This window comes from Phocoena phocoena, chromosome 13 (genome assembly GCF_963924675.1).
Source record: "Phocoena phocoena chromosome 13, mPhoPho1.1, whole genome shotgun sequence".
Classification (NCBI taxonomy): Eukaryota; Metazoa; Chordata; class Mammalia; order Artiodactyla; family Phocoenidae; genus Phocoena; species Phocoena phocoena.
The window spans coordinates 73,081,514-73,101,875 of NC_089231.1; the positions used below are offsets into that span (position 1 = coordinate 73,081,514).

Consider the following 20,362-nt stretch of genomic DNA (forward strand, 5'->3'; position numbering starts at 1 on the left):
GGCTTCTCTGGCTTAGTTTCCCCAACTCTGAGAATCCGTCCTGAAGAGCCGGCAACCTGGAATCTGACAGACCGGATTTGGAGTTTCGGACAAGCAATAGGTCCCCCCACTCCGAGCCTGAGTTTACCCCCGAAGAAACAGGGATCACTGTAGTATATACTTAGCGCATAGTGCGGTTCTGGTCTCACGCTATTGAGGTAAAGCCTTAAATGGATGGTAGTTTTGCATTATTTATAAAAATCTAAAACGCGCACACGTACGCCCAGCAAGTCACTTTCTAGGACTCTGTCTTGTAGAGATCCTGACTTAAATGTGCAAAAAAAAGGTATAACAGCTGTTTTCTGCAGCCTGTTTGTAATTGTGAAACGTTAGAAACAGCCTAAATGTCCAGGAAAAGGTTCCTTCTGGTTCATGATTTCATTTAAATTTCTGTCTTTAATAGTAGTAATAATAAAAGCTGGAACCAAGAACAGAGCCATTAATAAGTAACCATGAGTATTTGAGTGATTATGGTGTGCCAGACCATAAGTGTTTCCCTTGCATTATTTAATTTAACCTTCTCAAAACCCGTTGAGCTAAGTACAGTTATTGTCCCCGTGAAACTTTTGAGGTTCATAGCTATTTGAGTGAGTTAGCTAAGATGATATCACTGGGGAGTGGAAGAGCTGGATTTGAACCCAGATCTATTTGATGTGTCTAGCTGACTGCTACCCTGCACTGCTTTATTTGGGCACATAGCAAATGCTGATGGTAGCTGCCTTTTTTATTATAATGGTGAGCTTGAACTAGGCATTCTCTAAGTTCTGGGGACCTTCCATCCGCTTTCTGGCTTTCCTTTTCAGGACTCCCAGGAGCCATGTTGTCAGAAGTCCTGCTAGTGTCTGCTCCAGGGAAAGTCATCCTTCATGGAGAGCACGCCGTGGTCCATGGCAAGGTACAAGGCCCCCTGAGCCTTTGAGGATTAGGAACTGCTTCTCCCTGATGCTAACCTTAAAAGAAGCTGAAAGGAAGCCTTGAGGCATAGCTTGGGAGTACATCAGAGAGGAGGTCAGTTTGTCCCCAGCTGGGCAAAGAAAAGACAGGTCTTAGACCCTCTGAAGGGCTTCTCTGGCCCACCCAGTAAGAGAGGAAAAAGATGACCTGGAAAGCCCCGTGGGTGGAATGAGGCCACTTAGGAAGTGAGCTTCGGTGGAGAAGAGTTTTAAGGACTAAACTCTGGGGAAAACGAATAGGATTCTGCAAAGGAGCCTGAGACATGCATTGTCTCATTTACCTCTTACAACTACTCTCTGCTGTTAAACTTTTATTATCCTATTTTGCAGACGTGGAAGCTGGGACTTAGGAGGGGATCGGTAACTTGATCAAGGTCCCGTACACCTCGGTAGAGCTAGGAGTGAACCTAAGTCTGCTTGAACCCAAAAGCCATGCTTTTTCCACTCTTACAAGCTGTCGTTTTTCATATTTTTAACTTATATTTATCTTTGAAAGCATGGTGATTATGGGGAAGCCATTCCTTGGTGTTGAGAATGTGTGAACTTTTACGTGGGGAGGGCAAATATAAATAGGTATTAACTCCTAATTGATTGGTAGTGGCTGTGCCTAGGCATGTGGGAGAGGGTGCCAACGTTTGATTAGGAGAGGGTGCCAAGGTTGATTAGCAGTGTCTGCCAAGGGCATATAGGTGAGAGTAGCCTGTGTGCTAGTATTTGCCCTCTCTTCTTGGCTCATTGACAAGGGCCCCTTTTTCGTAAGACAGGAGCCATGCTTGTTGCCAACCACCCTCAGGCTAACTGCTTGTGCCCTTCATTCTGTAGGTAGCACTGGCTGTGGCCTTGAACTTGAGAACATTCCTCCGGCTTCAGCCCCACAGCAATGGGAAAGTGGACCTCAACTTACCCAACATTGGCATCCAGCGGGCCTGGGATGTGGCCAAGCTTCAGATGCTGGACACCAGCTTTCTGAGTAAGTGCAGGGAGCAGGAACCAGGTGCGGGAAGAGCCTGGGCCCCGAAAAGAGGGGGAAGGAGGACAGCTGGGCTGTCAGCCCAGGCTGTCCCCAAAGGACCAAAAGCCAGCCACTCTGGGGGTGTTTTCTCTCCTGTCCCCACAAAAATAGCTTCACTTATTTATTAATATTTTTTAAATTTAAAAGCATAAAATGATGCACTGGGTCTATGTGAGCCGTTGGGACAGGTCATCAGGGCCTACTGTTGAGTGAAAAAACACAAGATGCAAAACAACACGTATAGATTAAGTATCAGTGGGTATGTAAATGCAGAGAAGAGGCCTGGGAAGATATATATCTGCTGACAATGGTGATTAGTTATGTCTTGGAGGGTACTTCGGTCGGGGAGTGGACAAAGGGAGCCTCCCTTCTACAATGTTGTTTTAACAAAGAGAATGTTTTGGTGTTTTGTGTGATTGAAGATCGTTAAAAATAAAAGTAACTTATGTTACTGGAAAATACGGTCAATGCTGAGATGTTGCCAGGAAAAAAAATCCCCAATTATCACTGCCTCCCACTCCACCGCCCCAGGACAACGCTAAGCATTTTGGTGTTCGTCCTTCTGGGTAATTTCCTGTAGACCAGTAGTTAGATTGATTGATTGAGATAGGGAGAGAGCTTGTTTTTTACCCAAAATTGGATCAAGCCACATAAACTTTTTTTTTCTTTTCTCTCTTTTTTTCCTTCTTTTTCTTTTTGTTTCCTTCTTTTTCTGTTTTCTTTTTCTTCTTTTTTTTTTTTCCATATAAACTTCTTAGAAGCGTGTGGGATTTTTGCCTTCTTCGATATATTGGGGCTCTCTTCCCATACCAATAAATAAAGGCCTCCGTGCTCATTTTTGCTAGTGTTGGGACTGTTTTGTCCACTCCTGAGCAGACACAGTTCGTTCATCAGCGGAGTGACTGTCTGCAGCAAAGCTGCGGTGTGTTCTTTGCTCTCAGTGCCTCCTGTCTGGGCTGACGCCTCATCCTTTGGAACAGTGTCTCCCAGCCAGGGTGGGGCAAGTGAGACTCCTCCAGGGGCCTTTCTTTTTTAAAAAATAATTAATTAATTATATTTGGCTGCGTTGGGTCTTCGTTGCTGTGCGCGGGCTTTCTCTAGTTGCGGCGAGCGGGGGCTGCTCCTGATTGCGGCGCGCGGGCTTATTGCGGTGGCTTCTCTTGTTGCAGAGCACGGGCTCTAGGCACTCCGGCTTCAGTAGTTGTGGCTCGCGGGCTCTAGAGCGCAGGCTCAGTAGTTGTGGCGCACGGGCTTACTTGCTCCGCAGCATGTGGGATCCTCCCAGACCAGGGCTCGAACCCGTGTCCCCTGCGTTGGCAGGTGGATTCTTAACCACTGTGCCACCAGGGAAGCCCTAGGAGCCTTTTCCAGACGGTTCCCTGTCCCCCATGAGAATCAGTCCACAGCTAGTCACTCAGCCACTCCCAAACCCTGCAGGGAGATGAAAGAAGAGTTGAAAACCCACAATTTCAAGCAAGCCTCAGTTCTGCCTTGAGATCCCCGGGAGAGGTTTTTGTCGTTGTTGTTTTAACAGTACAGATGGCTTCCTGGCCCTGCCCCTCTCCTATTGAGAATCGGTGGTGGTGGTAGGTGACCCGGCGTGTGTATTTGGGTGATTGCAGGGACAGCCTCAATTCAGAGTCACTACTTTGGAGCAACCTGGCCCTTGCTTTCCGTGCTACCCCAGGCCACTCAGCCTGGCCGGAAACGTTCCATGAGAACTGGCTGCTACTTTTGTATGTCAGTAGCACGGATTGAGCAGCCAGGTATAGTGGCACACATCTCAGACCACCTGTCTGAGACTCCCTGTGTGAGCCTGGGAGGGTCACTTACCTCTTTGAGCCCCTGTGAGCAGAGTCATGATGCCTGGGAGGGTTGCTATTGATGATCCCACAGGGTGGGAGGTGGGTGGAGGCTGTGATATGGAGTATAGTCATTCGCAAGGGCTCGTTAGACTACTTCTCCAAGGAGACAAAGGGGATCTGAACTTTTTGGTGTCAAGTTTTCTACTAGGTTGCCAGGGTCTGCCACATTTTTCTTCCAGTGTTTTTTGTTCCCTCCTAATAGTCCTAAACATAGTGAACATTTGGGCATTTATGTGTCCTGGTTTTATGTGTGTGTCCTGTTCTCACTAATTATGCTTTGGGAGAGGGAAATAATACTGCCTTTGGTTTTGATTTTGTACCGTGGAGTTCAGTCCTAGGCCTTTGATTGTGTGTGCGTGTGTGTGTGTGTGCTTGTGTGTATTTGAAAACTACTAGCAATTAAGCCCTTAACTATATGCCAGGAGCAGTGCTAAGGATACTCTGTACCTTATTTAAACAACCCTGGGAGGATGTACTGCTGTTATCTCTGTTTACCAAGGAGGGAAACTGAGGTGCAAATAGATTAAGTCACCTACTCAAGGTCACAGTAACTGGCACAATCAGGGCCCAAACGCAAGTCTGCCTGCCTCCCAAGCCTGCAGTCCCCTGACACCCTCAGCTGTGGTGCTCGGACCCTGAGTCCATGTCCATCCAGATGCTGACTCCCGTGATTGCTCGGCCTTTTGTATTCTGGTGTCTATAAAAGCCCCGAGGCCCTCTCACCCACCCGCTTGCACTTGTTTGCCCATGTGACAGAGCAAGGTGACGTCACAGCACTCACCCCGGAGCAAATGGAGAAGCTGAAGGAGGTGGCGGGCTTCCCCGAGGACTGTGCCGACCACGAGCACCTGGCTGTGCTGTCCTTCCTTTACTTGTACCTGTCCATCTGCCAGAGTCAGAGGTGTGTGCGCGGTCGGGGCAGGGAGTCCGGGTGCAGCCTGCCCCGGAAACTGAGCCAGGGTGGAGGTAGTTTTGGCTGCTGGACGATGCACGGGCTCCTTCCCAGGCTCTGAATAACAGCAGCTGTCCTCGCCGCGTGCCAGGAGCCGTGCTAGACCCTATATGTATGGTCTGCTTTCAGTATTCATGGCAACCCCACGAGAAGGACACTCTCCTCATTTTGCACAGGGAGAAACTGGGACCCAGAGAGATAGAGACATTCAGGGCCACACAGCTACTTAGTGAGTGGTGAGAGCTGGGAAATCAACTTAGTTCCCTTCAGTGTCGGCGCCTGCCTTTTTAACCCCACACTGCCTCCTCTGGCCTCTTCGATTCAACCAAAGCCAGATTCCATTCTCAGATCCACGGTGTGTCTTCTTCAAGCCATGCCCAGAGAGGCACCCTTGTTCCACATCCCACAGGCTCCAGGGGAACTCCGTGATTAGCAGAGTGAAGCCTGTGTTACGATAAGATGTGGGTTGTCTCCTCTCTCGGGAAAGCCGGCTCCTAGAGGGGGACATTCCTGCTGAGGTGGTATCACAGGGTGACAGAGGGCACGGGCTGAGTGTCAGACGGCGTTGGTTCACACCCCAGCGCGACCATTTACTAGCTTTTGTGAGGTTCTTACCCTTCCTGAGCCTCAGTTTCCTCATCTGTAAGATGGGGGTGGTAATAGCACCTACCTCGTAGGGTTCCTGTGAAGTTAGGTGAGTTCATTTACTTAAAGTGTTTGATTCAGAGCCTGGCACGTAGCTTGATAAATGTTAGCTATTATTATTATCACCTTCCTCAGAAAAGCTATCAGAGGATTAGAAACATTATAGATGAAATGGGCCTAGCACTGTAACTGGCACACAGTGCGTGTTCACTGTGATTTGTGGGCCAGAACCGGAAGGGAAAGCCTCAAGGCGCAGCCCTTCACTTGTGCAGCAGACGCTGGCTAAGCGGCCACTGGCCCGGGCGCTGCGGACACATTCAATCGCGTCTTGACACTTTTAGTCCAGTGCCGGGGTTTTCACCTTGAGAGGGGCGTGTCCCCTTCCGGGGTGAGGGCGGGGGACACATTCCAGAATCTGATGTGGGTGGGGTGGGCACGTGCAGTTTGAAAAGGCAGATTCAGTCTTATAATGTTATATTTGGAAAACGGGAAGAGTGCTTAATGGAAATGATAGAACCTGACGTCTGACCGTTCTCGCTGGGGGGAAGTAGAGGTAAGATGCAGCGATTGGGAACTCTCTGCTGATCCAGAGCAGGCCTGTGTTACACGCGGTTGGGAAACGCTGTCCAGCAGGAGAGGCATCCCGTGAACACAGTATCAGCGCCCAGGGGGATCATTTGAGGACGGTCTTGCAGGATGGGTAGGAATTCCCCTGAGGGAGAAAGGGGTGCAGAGCTGTCCTGGGCAGAGGGACCAGCCTATGCTGAGGGCAGGGCATTGAAAGAGCCTTGCTTCTGTGGGGAGCAGGAAGGAGTTTACAGGAATGGTCGGTGGATCGCGAGGCACTTTTAGGAAGAACTCCGGTTGGACAACAACATAGTGACTTAAACGATCCTCTCCCTATTTTCAAGTTGTCTGATTCACCATGAGTTCCTGGCATCCAACAGGGGTGCCTTTGGGGTTGGGAGATCTCCCCGAGGTCAGAAAACTGGGCCAGACTATTAGGGTGAGGCCCTGCCCGTGTCCAGTCCTGGGTCTGGGCCGCCGGTTCAGCGCGGGCCCCTCGCGGCCCTCCAGGAGAGCCACGCTCTGCTGCCTGCTGTGTTTCAGGGCCCTGCCCAGCCTGGACGTTGCCGTGTGGTCGGAGCTGCCCACTGGGGCCGGCCTCGGCTCCAGTGCCGCCTACTCCGTGTGTTTGGCGGCTGCCCTCCTGACTGCGTGCAAGGAGATCCCAAACCCACTGAAGGATGGTGAGGCCGCCAGCAGGTAATCAGGCCCTTGCCTCGCTCCTTGTCCTTCCTGGGCTCCGCACCCTGCACCAAGAGGAGAGAGGTGTCCCTTGGCCACGTTACAGCTGAGGACGCTGGGGGACAGGGCAGCCACACAGCTAGTGATGGCAGAGCTAGATCTGGACCCGGCGGTCTGAATCCAGAGCCTGAGCTCTTTGCCCCCAACCCGCCACCCCTCCTTGCCTCCTTTGGGTTCAGGTGCCCGTGATTTGGTAGAAAGAGCCTGAGCCCGGATGTAGAGGGCAATGGATCAGAGGAGCCATCGGGCCGCCCCTGCCATCGACTCGCTGAGGGACCTTGGCCAGCCTGCTGCCCCCCCACCTCACCCTGGGAGCCTCACTCAGTGAGGCTGTAAATGTCGATACGGATACCCGGCGGGTGTTGCCAGCTGGTACCAAATGGTTATGAAAAGCAGTGTAACGTGCTGAGAAATAAACAGGAGCATCCGTCAGGTCAGGGCGTCTCCCCTCCCGCGGGTCCTCGACCCACAAGGTCGCAGCGTCTCCTCCGCGGCTTATTGTAAGTCACTGAGGCTTGTCCAGACAGGTGTGCCGGTGGACTGTTTCTGTTACTTGGGGAAACTTGAGAAACCGGCCCTAGCGCAGATAATGCAGTTTGCCCTGGGAGTTGGGGATGAGGCCCCAGGATCCAGCCTGGCAGCTTCTTGGTGACACCTGCCCTGGGCCCTCATGGCTCCAGGGAGCCCTCCCGCTGGGGGGCCTTATGTACCAGCCACGTGGGCCCAGCTGTGCTGTCGGGGGCTCTGCTGGCTAAGCCTGGAGGTCGCTTTGGTCCCCGTGGCCACAGCAGGTGTGTGGGTCTGTTGATGTGATTCCCGGTCCAAATTCCCCAGGGCTGCTCTGAAGGGCGTGTGCTGGAGAGAGGCTGGGGCGGGGCTGGGGGGGGAGGGGCCCGCGGAGGTGGCCGTGGGAAGCATTAGGCAGGTAATGAGCCCGTAATGATTGCACCTGCGGGGGATGCGCGGCAGCTATTCTCCGGAATGGTTTTCAGGAATCTCAGGTTTGCCGGTTAACTGGCTACTCTCTGGGGCTCCATTTCCTCATCTGAAAGTGAGGGGCAGCACCTATGATCCCTTGGGTGGGGGGAGCTTCCAGTTTTGACATGTGCTGATCCTGAGATAAGATGGTGACTCAGGAAGGAGGCTTCAAGACAGCCGCTCATTACTGTGTGCTGATCACTGCTTCTAGCCCAGAGCAGTGAAGGCCGTGTTGCCCTGGGTGTCCCACATAGACACCTGCCCACAGACCAGCCAACTGGCTCTGCCTTTCAAAGGATATGGGTGGTTTTGTGTGCGTGCGTGCATGTACACACTTGTGGGTGAGCCAGTGTCCAATGTGCATGTGGGTATGGTCTTTCTCATGCTGCTTCCTTCCACCCAGTTCTCCCACCTCCCCTGAAGACCCATCATTCCTTCTCAGAAGCTGTGAAGAGAGCAGACCCACCCGCCCTGCCCCCCAGCGTTTCCCAATCGGAAAGAAGGCTCGAGTTTGCAGAGTGGGCCAGGCCCTGGGCTATGTTCAGCTACCCCTTCCCCACTTGCTGGCTTGCTCGCTCACTTTTCGGTCCTGGAAAGGGCCAGTTCTTGTCCAGTTCCAGGAGTAACACAGGCTGCACAGCCTCGGGCTGGACTGCTCTCCCGCTATGTCTTGCCTCACTGACCCACCTTGTCCCTCAGCCCCTCCATTCAGAACAGGGTGTACCCCGTGCAGCCAGCATCGCACTTCCCAGAGGCTGTAGTTAAGTTCTGGTGGCTTCCTGACATCTGCTCTGTATTAGACTCCAAGCTGCAAGCAGTTAAGGACACGTCTGTGTGGGCTTAGTCACAGGTACATAGTAGATGCTCAATAAATATTGGACAAGTGAGTGAGTCTCGTCGGCACCAAAAAGGTCAGTAGTTAACGAGCTCAGGCAGTGAGTGGTACTGTGGTCTGAATCTCGGTGTCCTCTGCTGTAAGAAAGGGGATGGTAATTGTGCCTTCCCTTTTGAGTTATTGTGATTGTGAGGATTACAGATCGTCCATCAGAGAAAGCCTTTAGCGCAGTGCTTGGCCCTGGGTAATCAGTAGCTTTGAGCAGTGTTAACTCACTATGAATCATAGCCTCACAACCACCATGTGAGTCTCAGGTCCCTAAAATCCTCATCTGACAGATGAGGAAAGAGACTCAGAGGGGGTGATTGACTTGCCCAAGGCTCCACAGCAAAGGAGTGGGTGGACCAGGCTTGGAGTGACTCCAGGTGCCGTGATCCCAGGTGGCCTCTTTTTCCAGAGCACATACTCTCCCCTGGGCGTTTTACAAAGCACCTGTGTTTTTTCCATCCCACAAAATCCTCTGTGAGGTGGACATCTTTATCCTTATTCCCCAGATGAGGACACTGAGGGTCGGAGGTGACGCAGCTGCTCAGGGACGCCCAGTGAGTCAGCGGCGGGATGGGGTTCACCCCAGCTCCCTGCTTGATTCCCAGCTCAGCTGCACAAGCCCCAGTGGCTTCTGCCATTTCACGGGACAGGGGCTCGACAGAAAGGAAACAAGAGCTGAGAGGGAAGGTGGGGCAGTGGGGCTGAGCACTTGCCCTCGTTTGATACTCGCATGTTTTGGGTCTGTTCACTTAAACCGTCATTGAGTCCGCATCCCTTCTGGGGAGGCACTGTGGCCACGGGCTGGGGAGGGATCCAGAGATGACCCACATTCCACACCCCTGCGCTGAGCCTGTGAGGAGGGAGGAGTTACCATCCTACAGAGAAGAGTGAGGCTCAGAGAGGGCAGGCAAGGGGCCCAGGGTCACTCAGCTCGTAAGAGGCAAAAAGCAGGATCCCGTGAACTCAAAGCCTTGGCTCTTTTCGCTGTACCAGGCGAAAAGGCATGCTTTAGGGCGTGCTCTTTAGCCGGAGAGGTTCAGAATTGTTTATTTTTCTCTTCTTTCTGAGTTCGGGGCCCAAGCCCCTTTGCCTTTTTGGTCTCCAGCAAGCCCAGCCTGTGACCCCTGCCCTCTGCTTCCCTCGGTGACCCCCAGCCCCCTCTTCACCACCATGGACAGTAAAGACAAATCTCTGTGTCTCCTCCAGGTGGACTGAGGAGAGCTTGGAACTAATTAACAAGTGGGCCTTCCAGGGGGAGAGGGTGATTCATGGGAACCCCTCCGGAGTGGACAACGCTGTCAGCACCTGGGGTAGGTGCTGCCTCGGGCCTGTGTTCTTTATTTTTAGTCTTTTAGAAATTCTTATGACAAGCGTAGCTGCCCAGGCTCTGTGGGTTTGGGATGAGCAGCATCAGTGGATTCTGACGAAGATGGCATTTTCCTGGTGGGAGGGGAACGGGGGACGTCTCAGGGCCTCACATGTCCTGGATCCAAATCTTGGGAGGTGGGCCGGGGCCTGGGCAGCTACGGTTTCAGTGGGACCCCCAGCCCCAGGGGTCCAGATGGTGAAGCTGTGGAACCATTGCTGTGGGGTCTGCAGACCACACCAGCTGGGCTCCCCTCCAGTGAGAACGCCTGCTGTAGTCCCACCTCCACCCCATCACCGTGCAGCCCATCGGAGGGAAGCTGGATGCCTGGATGTAAGGGAGGGACCCCAAGTCCTGGGTGCAGAGCGCCTTCGCGCCCTCCTGGGCCTTTGCTGCCTGAAGCTGAGATGCCTAGTTATGGGGTTGAGTCTGGTTACGGTGACCCCAAACCCAGCCCCTTTCCCGAGAGGCACAGGTACGGAGCTTTTCCTACGACTCTGACCCACTCTTTCTTCTCTTTAGGAGGAGCGCTCCGATACCAGCAAGGGAAGATTTCATCCTTAAAGAGGTAATTCTGGGGGAGCCGCAGCTTCTGCGTCTGGCAGGGAAGGGGGGAGCCCCATTTCTTTGGGAAGGAGTGAGGGGCATGTGCCCCTGGGCATCCCCTCCCCTGTGTGGTCCCACAGGGCGTGGGCCGCAAGGAAGCCTGCTCTTTCCTCTCCACTTTAGCTCTTTTTTTTTTTGGCTGCGCCGCGTGGCTTGTGGGATCTTAGTTCCCTGACCAGGGAGGATTGAACCATGGCCCTCAGCAGCGAGAGTGCAGAGTCCTAACCACCGGACCGCCAGAGAATTCCCCACTTTAGCTCTTAAATTGCCGAGAGATCAGAGGGGGCGGTCATGCAAGGCTGCGCCATTCCACTTCCAGGAAGTGGCTGTTTCCCCAGACCTTCATTCAGTTACCTGTTCATCCGTCCATTTGTTCAGTAAACAAGAACTGATACCTTCCTGTGTTCCAGATGACACTGCATTAGGGCTTAGGGGTATAAAGATGAATCTCGGACATAGTCCTGGGCGGTTAGGGACAGACATACACACACAAGCCACCAGAAGACAACGTGGGAGTTGCTATAGTGATGGCACCGTGGCCGAGCACGACTCGAGCCCGCAGCAGGCTCGTGGGAGTCCGAGTGGAAGGGACATTTAGCAACTTTCAGCTTGTTTTATATTTCCTTCCGCCTTCCCGCCGGAAGCCTTGGAATTACAGACATGCGTATTAAATTCCGACACCCTCTGTTCTGTTTGCACTCTGTGTGGAAACGTCAGCGGCAGGAGTGAAGCTCATGGCCAGCAGGAGCAGGTGCCTCCTGGCTCTTCCCTGAGCCCTCCATCAAGTTGTGGGGGGGCAGTGGTTGTCCCAGGGTGCTCTGCCGCCTCGGGGCACCTTTCCACACTCTGAGGGTCCCAGGGCTCCCTGTCACCTTCTGCAGCCAGGGTGGTCTTCTTGGCAGCTGAACAGCAGGTCCCGGCCCTCTGCCTCTGCCAGCTGGGCCACTGCATTCGAGGCTCAGTGACCTGGCAGGCCATGGTGCGGACTCCTTCTGCCTGCACCTCTGGCATCTCCCCACCCCTGCTCTGTCAGCTTCTGGGAGCCAAGCCTGCCTTTCTGAGGCCCCACATCAGCGTTTCTTTAGCCTCAGCGCTGCGGACATTTGGGGCTGGAGAATTCCTTGCAGTGGGGGCGGTCCTGTGCAGCGTGGGATGTTTAGTAGCATCCCTGGGCTCTGCCCACCGGATACCCGTAGCACCTCCCCTGTCTCCCAGTGTGACAACCAAAGAGAGCTCCAGACATTGCCACCTGTCCCCTGGAGGGCAAGTGCCCCTGGGTGACAGCCACTGCTCCACACAAAGGAGGGAGCGGAACCATTTAGGAGCTTGAAACAGCTCCCTCCGGCTGCTTGTGGAAGCGATGGCGGGGGGGGGGGTCTTGTGCCCAGGTGGCGGCTGGCCCTGCCAGGTAGACCGAATCCACGTGCAGTGAGAGCAGGAGCGAAGGCGGGACGCAGAGGTCTGTGAGCCCGTGCCTGCCCTCAGCCCACGGGCTTTTGGAGGAGGCAGTCGTGGCTGTGATCCTCGGCACACAGGTGTCCTCGGGGTTCTGAAGCCGCTGGGGATGACAGTCATAGGCAGGCTGCAGACCTGGGGAGTCCTTCTCAGGGCAGGGGCAGGTCATTCACTCTGTTCCCTGTGAGCCTGTTGTATCCTAAGCCCTGAACTGGGCCCTGGGGACAGAAGATCAATGCAGATGTGGCCAGGCACATGCATGGCCTCTGGGGGGAATTAAGAGCTGAGCGCTGGAGGGTTTCCTAGGCATGCGGAGGCGTGGGGAGAGGCCCCAAGGTGTGCACAGTGACCGGTGGTGGTGGCGAGGTGGTGGCAGATTCTCTGGGGTCCACAGGCTCAAGTTTGAGCCCAGCTCTGCCATTTGCCTGCTGGGGGCCCTTAGGTGAGTCACTTCTCCTGAGGCCTCTGTCTTCTCATTTACGTAATAGGGATCCTGGGCATGGACTCAGAAATGGCATTTATCAAGTGCTTATTCACTCCTTCCTGACCAAGTTCATTCATCCGGTCTACAAATATCTCTGAAAAACTACTGGGTGCTGAGGCCTCAGCAGGGAGCCCAAAATCCCGCCTTCATGGAACTCCCACTTTGTGGGAGGACAACCCACAGACAGATGTCCCTGTAAGGGCGCGGCAGGCCATCCCCACGGCCTTAGGACACATTAAGCAGAGTGAAGGCCAGAACGTGAATGGGGGAGTTGGACAGGCTGATCAAGGGAAGCTTCTAACCAGACGGCATTTGAGCAGAGCTGCCGAGGCCGGGGCAGGTCCCTGGAGGAGGAGACGCACATGCAAAGGCCCTGAGGCAGGAGTGTTCCTGGCGTGCTTAGCAGCAGCCAGGAGGCCAGTGTGGCTGAGTGGAGTGAGCTCCAAGGGAGGGCAGAGATGAGATGAGGCTGAGGACATAGCCAGGCCCAGATCACTTACAGGGCATAGCCCCAGGTGGTGGTCACTGGATGTCATAGGACCCTGAGTTTTGTGGGGCCTGCAGGGCTAGTAGCAGGCCCGTTTGCAGAGGACTTTTTCTGAGAAAGATGAAGATGTGACACCCAAAGTTCTCCCATCCCGATGGATGGTGACAGAGCGGCTGACCTTTGCTGCTGGTTACAGGGCGCTGTGGTGAGCAGATGGCAGATTCTCTGAGAAGCCAGGAGGCCAGACTCCACATTAATCCCGCCAATGGCTTAAAGGGGAGCCCTTGCACCCCAGACCACGCCTGGTGCTTCTCAATAATAAAATAATAATAAAAGCATTGTTTGCGGAGAGGATCAAGATGTGACCTACCAGAATGCTGCCCTTTTGAGGAATGGCTTGTCTTTAAAGGGAAGAGAAAAGCCAAATAGAATGTTCATCGTTTGTAAAGTTAAAAAAAGCCAGTCTCCAAGGCTGAGAATCGATATTAATTTCATGGGCTTATGGGCGGTGAGATCAAGCAGGTTTCTGACAGCCTTTTCCAGCCCTGTTGGATTTTACAATCTTGATCTGTGAAAAGAAAAGCGAATAAACGTATCAGGGGCCTGTCTCCAGCTATCTCTGGCTAGAGCTCATCCAAATTCTCCACGCTCTGTCCCTGGCCTTGGAGCAGTGCTCTGAAAGGCAGGTTGGGATGACAAGAAACAGTGGCTTAAGTCCCCAAAGACAGCCAACCACAAGGACAATTGGGGTTGTGGCTTTAGGAGGGATTAGAAAGCCCAGAGGGCAGATGAGGACGATAGGGTCGTGCTGGAGAGCCGGCTGACCGTGGCCCCACCAGGCCCTCCGTTCTCCCATCTGGGGTGACTGACTTCCTCTAACCACACCTAGTATCATACCAGGGCCACTGGTCTGGGCACCGTCGAGGCAGGGCAAGAACTGGCTCAGAGCGCTGGGACCCTGACTCTCCCATAAGGCTGCCCTCCCCTCGCGTTCCTGTGCCCACTGGAGCATCCTTCTTCCCCATGCCCCCTCCATGACCCATCCCTGGTCCTGTGGCTTTTTCTTTTTGAATCTCCAGCACCCTCCTCTCCAGTTCCCTGGGGTGGCCCACAGGACAGAACCTCAGCCCCTTCTTGTACCCTTTGTACTTCTAACTCCATGCATGCCAGGCCCTCCATGTGCACGTTTGCTCGAGGTGGAATGAATGAATGAGTGAGTCACAAGCCAAAGGAAAATGTCCGTCCGCTCAGGGGCCAAAGCAGGGAGGCAGCTGTAGGCGGTGGTGGGCACCCCGGGGTGGGCGTCAGGAACCCATGCTCCCTGGACCTGTCTCCAGCCTGCCATTGACGTCACCTCCCCGGGCCTCTGCTTCCTGCACTGGGTCAGGGTGGGGCGGAGTACAGGCGGGCCCCCAGCCCTGACCCAGCTGCCCTGTCCTGGGCTCACTGTGGACCCTCTTCACCCCACAGGCCACCAGCTCTGAAGATCCTGCTGACCAACACCAAAGTCCCTCGCAGCACCAAGGCCCTGGTGGCCGGCGTCAGGAGCAGGCTGCTGAAGGTGCCGCTGGCTCCACTCCTGGGCGGGTTCCCGGCAGGGCCACGGCACTCACGTTTGGGTGTCCAAGCCCTCCCTCTGCCTCGTGGGTTAGTGGAGGGGGGTGGGCTGGAGGGGACCTGGGAAGGTACCATCTGTCCATACCCCTGCCGGGAGGCAGAACAGGAATTGTTAGACGTGCTGGCTTTGCAGTGAAAACCCCCGCTTGGGTCAAGCATGGCTGGACAAGGTGGGGACCAGGCCAGAAGGAGAGGAGGTCTCCTTAGAGGGTGGGTGTGGGCCCTGGGGACACCTCCTCCCCCTGCCCTGGTGCTGGAGCAGCTGTCCAGTGTCTGCCAGCCCCCAGGCCTCATGGGCCCTCGATCCCTTTCCCTGCAGTTCCCAGAGATCGTGGCCCCCCTCCTGACCTCCATAGACGCCATTTCCCTGGAGTGCGAGCGGTTGCTGGGGGAGATGGCGGCGGCCCCAGCCCCAGAGCACTACCTCGTGCTGGAGGTAAGAGCCCGCCTGCAGGATCGGGGTCCCTCACCCATGGCGCTGTCCCAGGCAGGGGCTCCCCATCTGCGCTCAGAATCTCTGGGAGCTAAAACACAGAGGCCGGGGCCTGGGCACCCATGTGTGCACCCGTGAGCAAGCGTGCCTTCTTTTGAAGCCTCTTCCCAGGTGATTCGGAATAATCAAGTGAACACACAGCACTGAGGGCGGTGCCTGGCATGTGCTAAGTACGACGGGCCAGGTTTGGGATCATGCATGTAAGGACACAGTCCTCCATAGGTCCAGGAGCAATTTCTCCCCTGGCCGCTTCTTTCCCGTCATGTTTGCTAAGTGCATCTATTCATGCAGTAACTGTTTCTCACCTGCATGCCGTGCATCAGACATGGTCTAAAATTGTTCTCTCACTGTCAATACTCCAGCCACCACCCTGTGTCTAATTCTAGTGTAGAGGTTGAGACCTCACGCTTTGGGTTTCCTCAGGCCCAGGTCTGAATCGTGGCCTCACTGGAGTGTCTTAAGAGTGCAGTGAGGCCCTGTGGGTAACACACGAGCACAATGCCCGATGAGCCACCAGCTCAGCCAGAGGGCCCAGGCTCATTCCCAGACCCGGTCCATCTGGCCCAGTGAATGGACTGCATTAAAAAGCCATCTGGCTTCCCTGCAAGAATCAGAAGATCCGGCAGCCCCAGCTGACATAGCTGTGTGGCAGCGGTCAGCTGGAGGTGCCCAGGGGACCCCCTTGAGAGTGGCCCTGGGGTCTCCATTTCTCCATAGTCCCCACCACTCCCTAAGTATTACCCACAGCCACTATACTCTTTGCCTGGTGCCTCCCTGTCCCACTGTAGGTATTTGAGTCTGCAGCCCCTGTAATGAGTGGGAACTGCTACTCTCCCAGGTCTCTTCACAAATGATTCCTCACTTAGTCCTACAACAACCTACCTGTGAAGTGGATAAGTTGCCACCCTTTTACAGATATAAAAACCAAGACCTAAAGAGAATGACTTTCTCTGAGGTTTTCCAACTAGTGAGTGGCCCTGAGCTAGGGAGTCACTGACTTACTTGTTTATTCCTTTAGTCAACAATGTTTTTTTTTTGGCCTCGTTGCACAGCTTGCAGGATCTTAGTTCCCTGACCAGGGATTGAACCTGGGCCACGACAGTGAAAGCGTCGAGTCCTAACTGCTGGACCGCCAGGGAATTCCCAACAAATTTTTAATGAGTATCTACTACAGGCCCAGTGTAGGGACTCCATCTAATTCATTTCTGGGCTTTTGCCCTCGTTCCCCCAGCCTTTGCCTGCTCATTCTCAATTCCTTTCACGTAGAAAGGAAGGGAACACAGTCCTCCCGAGTAGGAAATTAATAATGATGGAGTGCTGCCTAAAATACACCCTGTTGAGCCCCTGGAGAATGCCTCAGAACAGCACGTCGATTATACATCGTATATATTTTTGGCTTCGGCAGCCGCTGAAATGTGCAGCGCGCCTCCCGGACAGCTCTGCGCTCAAGCCAGCGAGCTGTTCTCCTGTGTCACAGCCTGTCATCTGATCCTTGACAGATTTTGGATCAGAATGTGACAGGTGTCTGGAACCTGCCTTGGCAACGTGACACCTGGTGCTCAGGCGCAGAGAGAGGCCCCCAGAAGTTTTCCCTCCCATCCAGCCCTCGGGGCCGGTGAAAGGCACCCGAGGCTGCCACCGGGCCATCACGCCTGTCTGCTCGTTTGTCAAAAGTACTGGGGTGTGTGAGGCGGGCTGCGGGGGGGAGGCAGACCCGACCCTGCCCGACGGCTCCAGGCAGGAGAACCAGGTGGGCCTCGGCAGACGGCCCTGTGATTGGCAACCCTTATGGCACACAGGCGCTCCCAAGACCCCGGGGCAGAGCTGCATGCTGTCAAGCCGCACACGGCAAGAAGTGGGTGGCAGGAGGGATGCCAAGGGTGCTCTCAGAGGCGGGGTAGATGCACGCTTCGCATCAGGCAGACCCGGCTTCCCGTGCCAGCTCAGTACCTTACTAGCTCAGTGACCTTAGGCAAATCACTCTTTCTCCTCTGAGCCTCAGTTTTCCCCTTTGAAAACTGGGGATGATAGTAATGCAACCATAAAAGTACTAACAGCAGCTGACGTTTGCCAAGCACTTACCCCATTCCACGCATCATGTGAAAGATACCTCATTCCATCCTCACAGCAGTGAGGCAGATACTCTTACAATCCCTGCTTTACAAGGGGGATAACTGAGGCTCAGAGTGAAAGACCTCTTCCCAAGACACACGACCAAGAAGTGGCAGAGCTGGGACCCAAACCCAGGCCCCTCTGCCTCCAGATCCCACATTTGTAACTTCCCTGCAGACCGGAGCTCATCCTCAGAGCCTCAGCATCTAGCAGGGTGCCAGCAGCATGTTGAAGGGATTTGCCAGACACCGATGGAGTAAATGAAATGTAAATAAGGAACGCCTGGGCAGTGAGGGTTGTTAGCTTTGTTATTTCATCAACCTGCATCTTGTTTGATCTGCAGGAGGGCAGGAATTTTATTATGCATAATCAAAGAAACCTGAACAAACATTTAGCAATTTCCCCCACTTGTGACCTTGTTAGAACTACAAACCTGTTCTTATTCTGAAAATCGGTAGCTGAGGGAGCTGTAGGATGGCATATTACTTGAGACTTCTTTTCCTGCAAATGACAGAAATCCATCTCAACTAGACTTTAGCAGAAAAGGAATTTATTGGCTTATAACTGACACGACCAGAGGGGACAGCTTCAGGCATAGCTGGATCCAGGGGCCAAAGATCTAGTGTGAAATCTCCATCTTCTCTGTAATCTCTGACCATGTGCAGGGAAGATAACTCTGGCGGCCTACCTCTGAATTCAACCAGTTTTGGCAGCTTCCAAGGAAAGAGGCAGAGTAAACCCTGGGAGGGATCTCATTGGCCCAGCTGGGGTCACAAGCCTGATCAGTCCCCATGGCCGGAGCCTTCTGTGGCCAGGCCTGGGACATGTGCTCACCACCAGCTCCATCCCAGCCCCGTGGGACATCCTGCAGGAAGGAGAGGTTCTTTTATCAGTGGAGAGGGACAGTGTGCTGGGTAGTCAGAGCCATTTGCGTTCCCAAACCAGCAGCTGTCACGTGGACAGGGCGGGCACAGGACCTCGACCTCAGGCAGGCCAAGCAGGAACAGAGACCTCTCTCCCTCAGGAGCTCATCGACATGAACCAGCACCATCTGAATGCCCTTGGTGTGGGCCATGCCTCGCTGGACCGGCTGTGCCAGGTGACCATGGCCCACGGACTGCACAGCAAGCTCACTGGCGCGGGCGGCGGGGGCTGTGGCATCACGCTTCTCAGGCCAGGTACCCAGGGGATGGGCAGGGTTCCACCTGGGCAGTTCCCTTGGGAGAAAGAAGAGGCCTCTGAACAGTCTCAGCTCTGCTATATGGCCTTGGTCAAGTGAATTAACCTCTCTGGGCCTTTGTTGCCACATTGGTAAAATAAGGATGCTAACAATCTAGTTTATGTAAGATTGTTGCCTAGATTCAAGGAGGAAAAATGCATTTAGAGAGGCTGGTGCTGGGCTTGTTCGCACCACCTCCTTACCTGCCAAGCCTCCCGCAAGCTTGAGAAGTAACCGGAACATTGTCACCACCAACCCTACCAGCCTTGCATCCCCTGCTGTCACCTCTTGATGGGGCCACGATGCGGACTGACCTTGCTACAAAAGAAAGGGGTCTCTTTCCTCTTAGTCTCTGGGGAAAGAGCAGGGCCGAGGATGAGGAACGGGCCTATAGCAGCCCCTGTGCTGGGGTGGGAGTCACTGCTCCTTTTGGTTTCCTTTCTCTCTGTCTCCCCTTCTTGGCCTCCTCCTCCTTCCTTTTCTTGTCCTGCTTTTCCCCTTTGCTCTGCTATAAGCCCTCAGTGGCCCACAGAGGCCCCCTCCGCCTCAGTGGGACTCCCAGGCCTCAGGGAGTCACCGTGTCCTAACTTCAGGATACCTTGACTGTGGGGACCTAGTTCAGGCGGCGATGACGATGGCGAGAGAACATTCTTGAGCGTGTGTGGTGTACCAGGCGCTGTGCCAGGCTCTCCACCTGCAGTAGCCCATGCCAGCCTCACCGTGACCCTTGAGGGGTAGGTCTCATTATTATCCCCTTTCCCAGATGAGGAGACTGAGGCTCAGAGAGGGGATGTCATTTGTCTGAGGCCCCACGGCTGAGCCAAGGCCAGGTCCGTGTGACTTGGGATCCACAACCCTCCCGGGGAGGGTGCCAGGCTCGGCATACCAACAGGAAGACCGGCCCCTGGGCCTGTGCCGTGAGCGGAGACAAACATTCTCCAAGGGAGTGGACGGTTGTCAGGGGTGACCTGCTGCCCTTCCTCCCCACAGATCTGGAGCAGCCGGAGGTGGAGGCCATGAAGCAGGCGCTGACCAGCTGTGGGTTTGACTGCTGGGAAACCAGCATCGGTGCCCCTGGTGTCTCCGTCCACATGGCCGCCTCCCTGGACCCCCCTGTCCGGCAAGCCCTGGATGGCCTCTGAGATGAAACCACCCCGCCACGAAGCCCCTTCCCGATTATCCTGGGCACTGGAGTTGTCCTCTGTGCCGGCCGGTGGGCACCCAGCTCCTGACACTGACCGGGAGGCCCCCAGCCCCTCTGTGCCGTGAAGGCTGCAGAAATGACCTTAGGTGTCATCTAGTTCAGTGTCCCCTCCCACTGGCCATGCCCCCCAGTCCCCGGGGTGAGTCAGGCGGCCCAGAAGCCATGTCTGTGTTCTACAACGTTCTCTGGAGCCGGCGGACAGTGGGGCCATGTGGAGTCCTCTGAGACTCAAGGGCCTCTTTCCTGTCCTCCCTGAAGCGCCCACAGACCCACAAATTCCCTGGCAGAGCTGCTTGGATCCGAGATACAGGGGTCTGGTTCCCAGAGCAGCGGGCCTTCTCCCTCCTTCCACCTCTGCTCACCTCCCCCAGGAAGCCTTCCCAGGCTGTTCTTTCCAGCTAGATTGTGGGTTCCCTCAGGCGGTGTCCGGGTGGTGGTCTTTGCCTTCTACCCTGCAGCCCGAGGGTTGGCCAAAGGCAGGGTTGATGTGCAGTTTCTTCCAGTCTGGACCCAAGGGGTTTGCAGAAAAGATGGCAAAGGGGGAATAAAAAGATCTTGAGTAAACAGTGCTTCACTCGTGTCGGGAAAGAAGAGGGAGGGCCTCTTAGTCTCCAGCTGCCCACACCTTCCTCTCCTGTCCTGTCCCTTCTCCAGCCACTTTCTCAGTGGAAAGAAAGGCTTTGG

The 20,362-nt window shown here is 54.6% G+C and overlaps 1 protein-coding gene across 3 annotated transcripts; it reads left to right on the forward strand.

Moving 5' to 3' along the window:
* Nucleotides 1-856: 856 nt before the first annotated feature.
* MVK (mevalonate kinase) lies at nt 857-19,616 on the forward strand. Of its 3 annotated transcripts, XM_065889872.1 has the most exons (11): nt 857-934; nt 1,815-1,962; nt 4,626-4,770; nt 6,577-6,732; nt 9,842-9,945; nt 10,524-10,569; nt 10,986-11,075; nt 14,504-14,594; nt 14,970-15,086; nt 18,280-18,433; nt 19,465-19,616. In XM_065889872.1, exons 1-11 carry the CDS (start codon nt 857-859, stop codon nt 19,614-19,616), a joined length of 1,281 nt encoding a protein of 426 aa, XP_065745944.1. The 3 variants fall into 3 exon arrangements, with proteins under 3 accessions (XP_065745944.1, XP_065745945.1, XP_065745946.1); XM_065889873.1 differs by lacking the exon at nt 10,986-11,075; XM_065889874.1 differs by lacking the exons at nt 6,577-6,732; nt 10,986-11,075.
* The last annotated feature ends 746 nt before the right edge of the window (nt 19,617-20,362 follow it).

Excerpts from the sequence above, each read along its gene's own strand:
- MVK (XM_065889872.1), top strand. The coding sequence starts at position 857 with ATGTTGTCAGAAGTCCTGCTAGTGTCTGCTCCAGGGAAAGTCATCCTT. Across the intron at positions 9,946-10,523 it reads CAACGCTGTCAGCACCTGGG|GAGGAGCGCTCCGATACCAG; the intron begins GTAGGTGCTGCC and ends TCTTCTCTTTAG. Across the intron at positions 11,076-14,503 it reads CTCGGACATAGTCCTGGGCG|GCCACCAGCTCTGAAGATCC; the intron begins GTTAGGGACAGA and ends TTCACCCCACAG.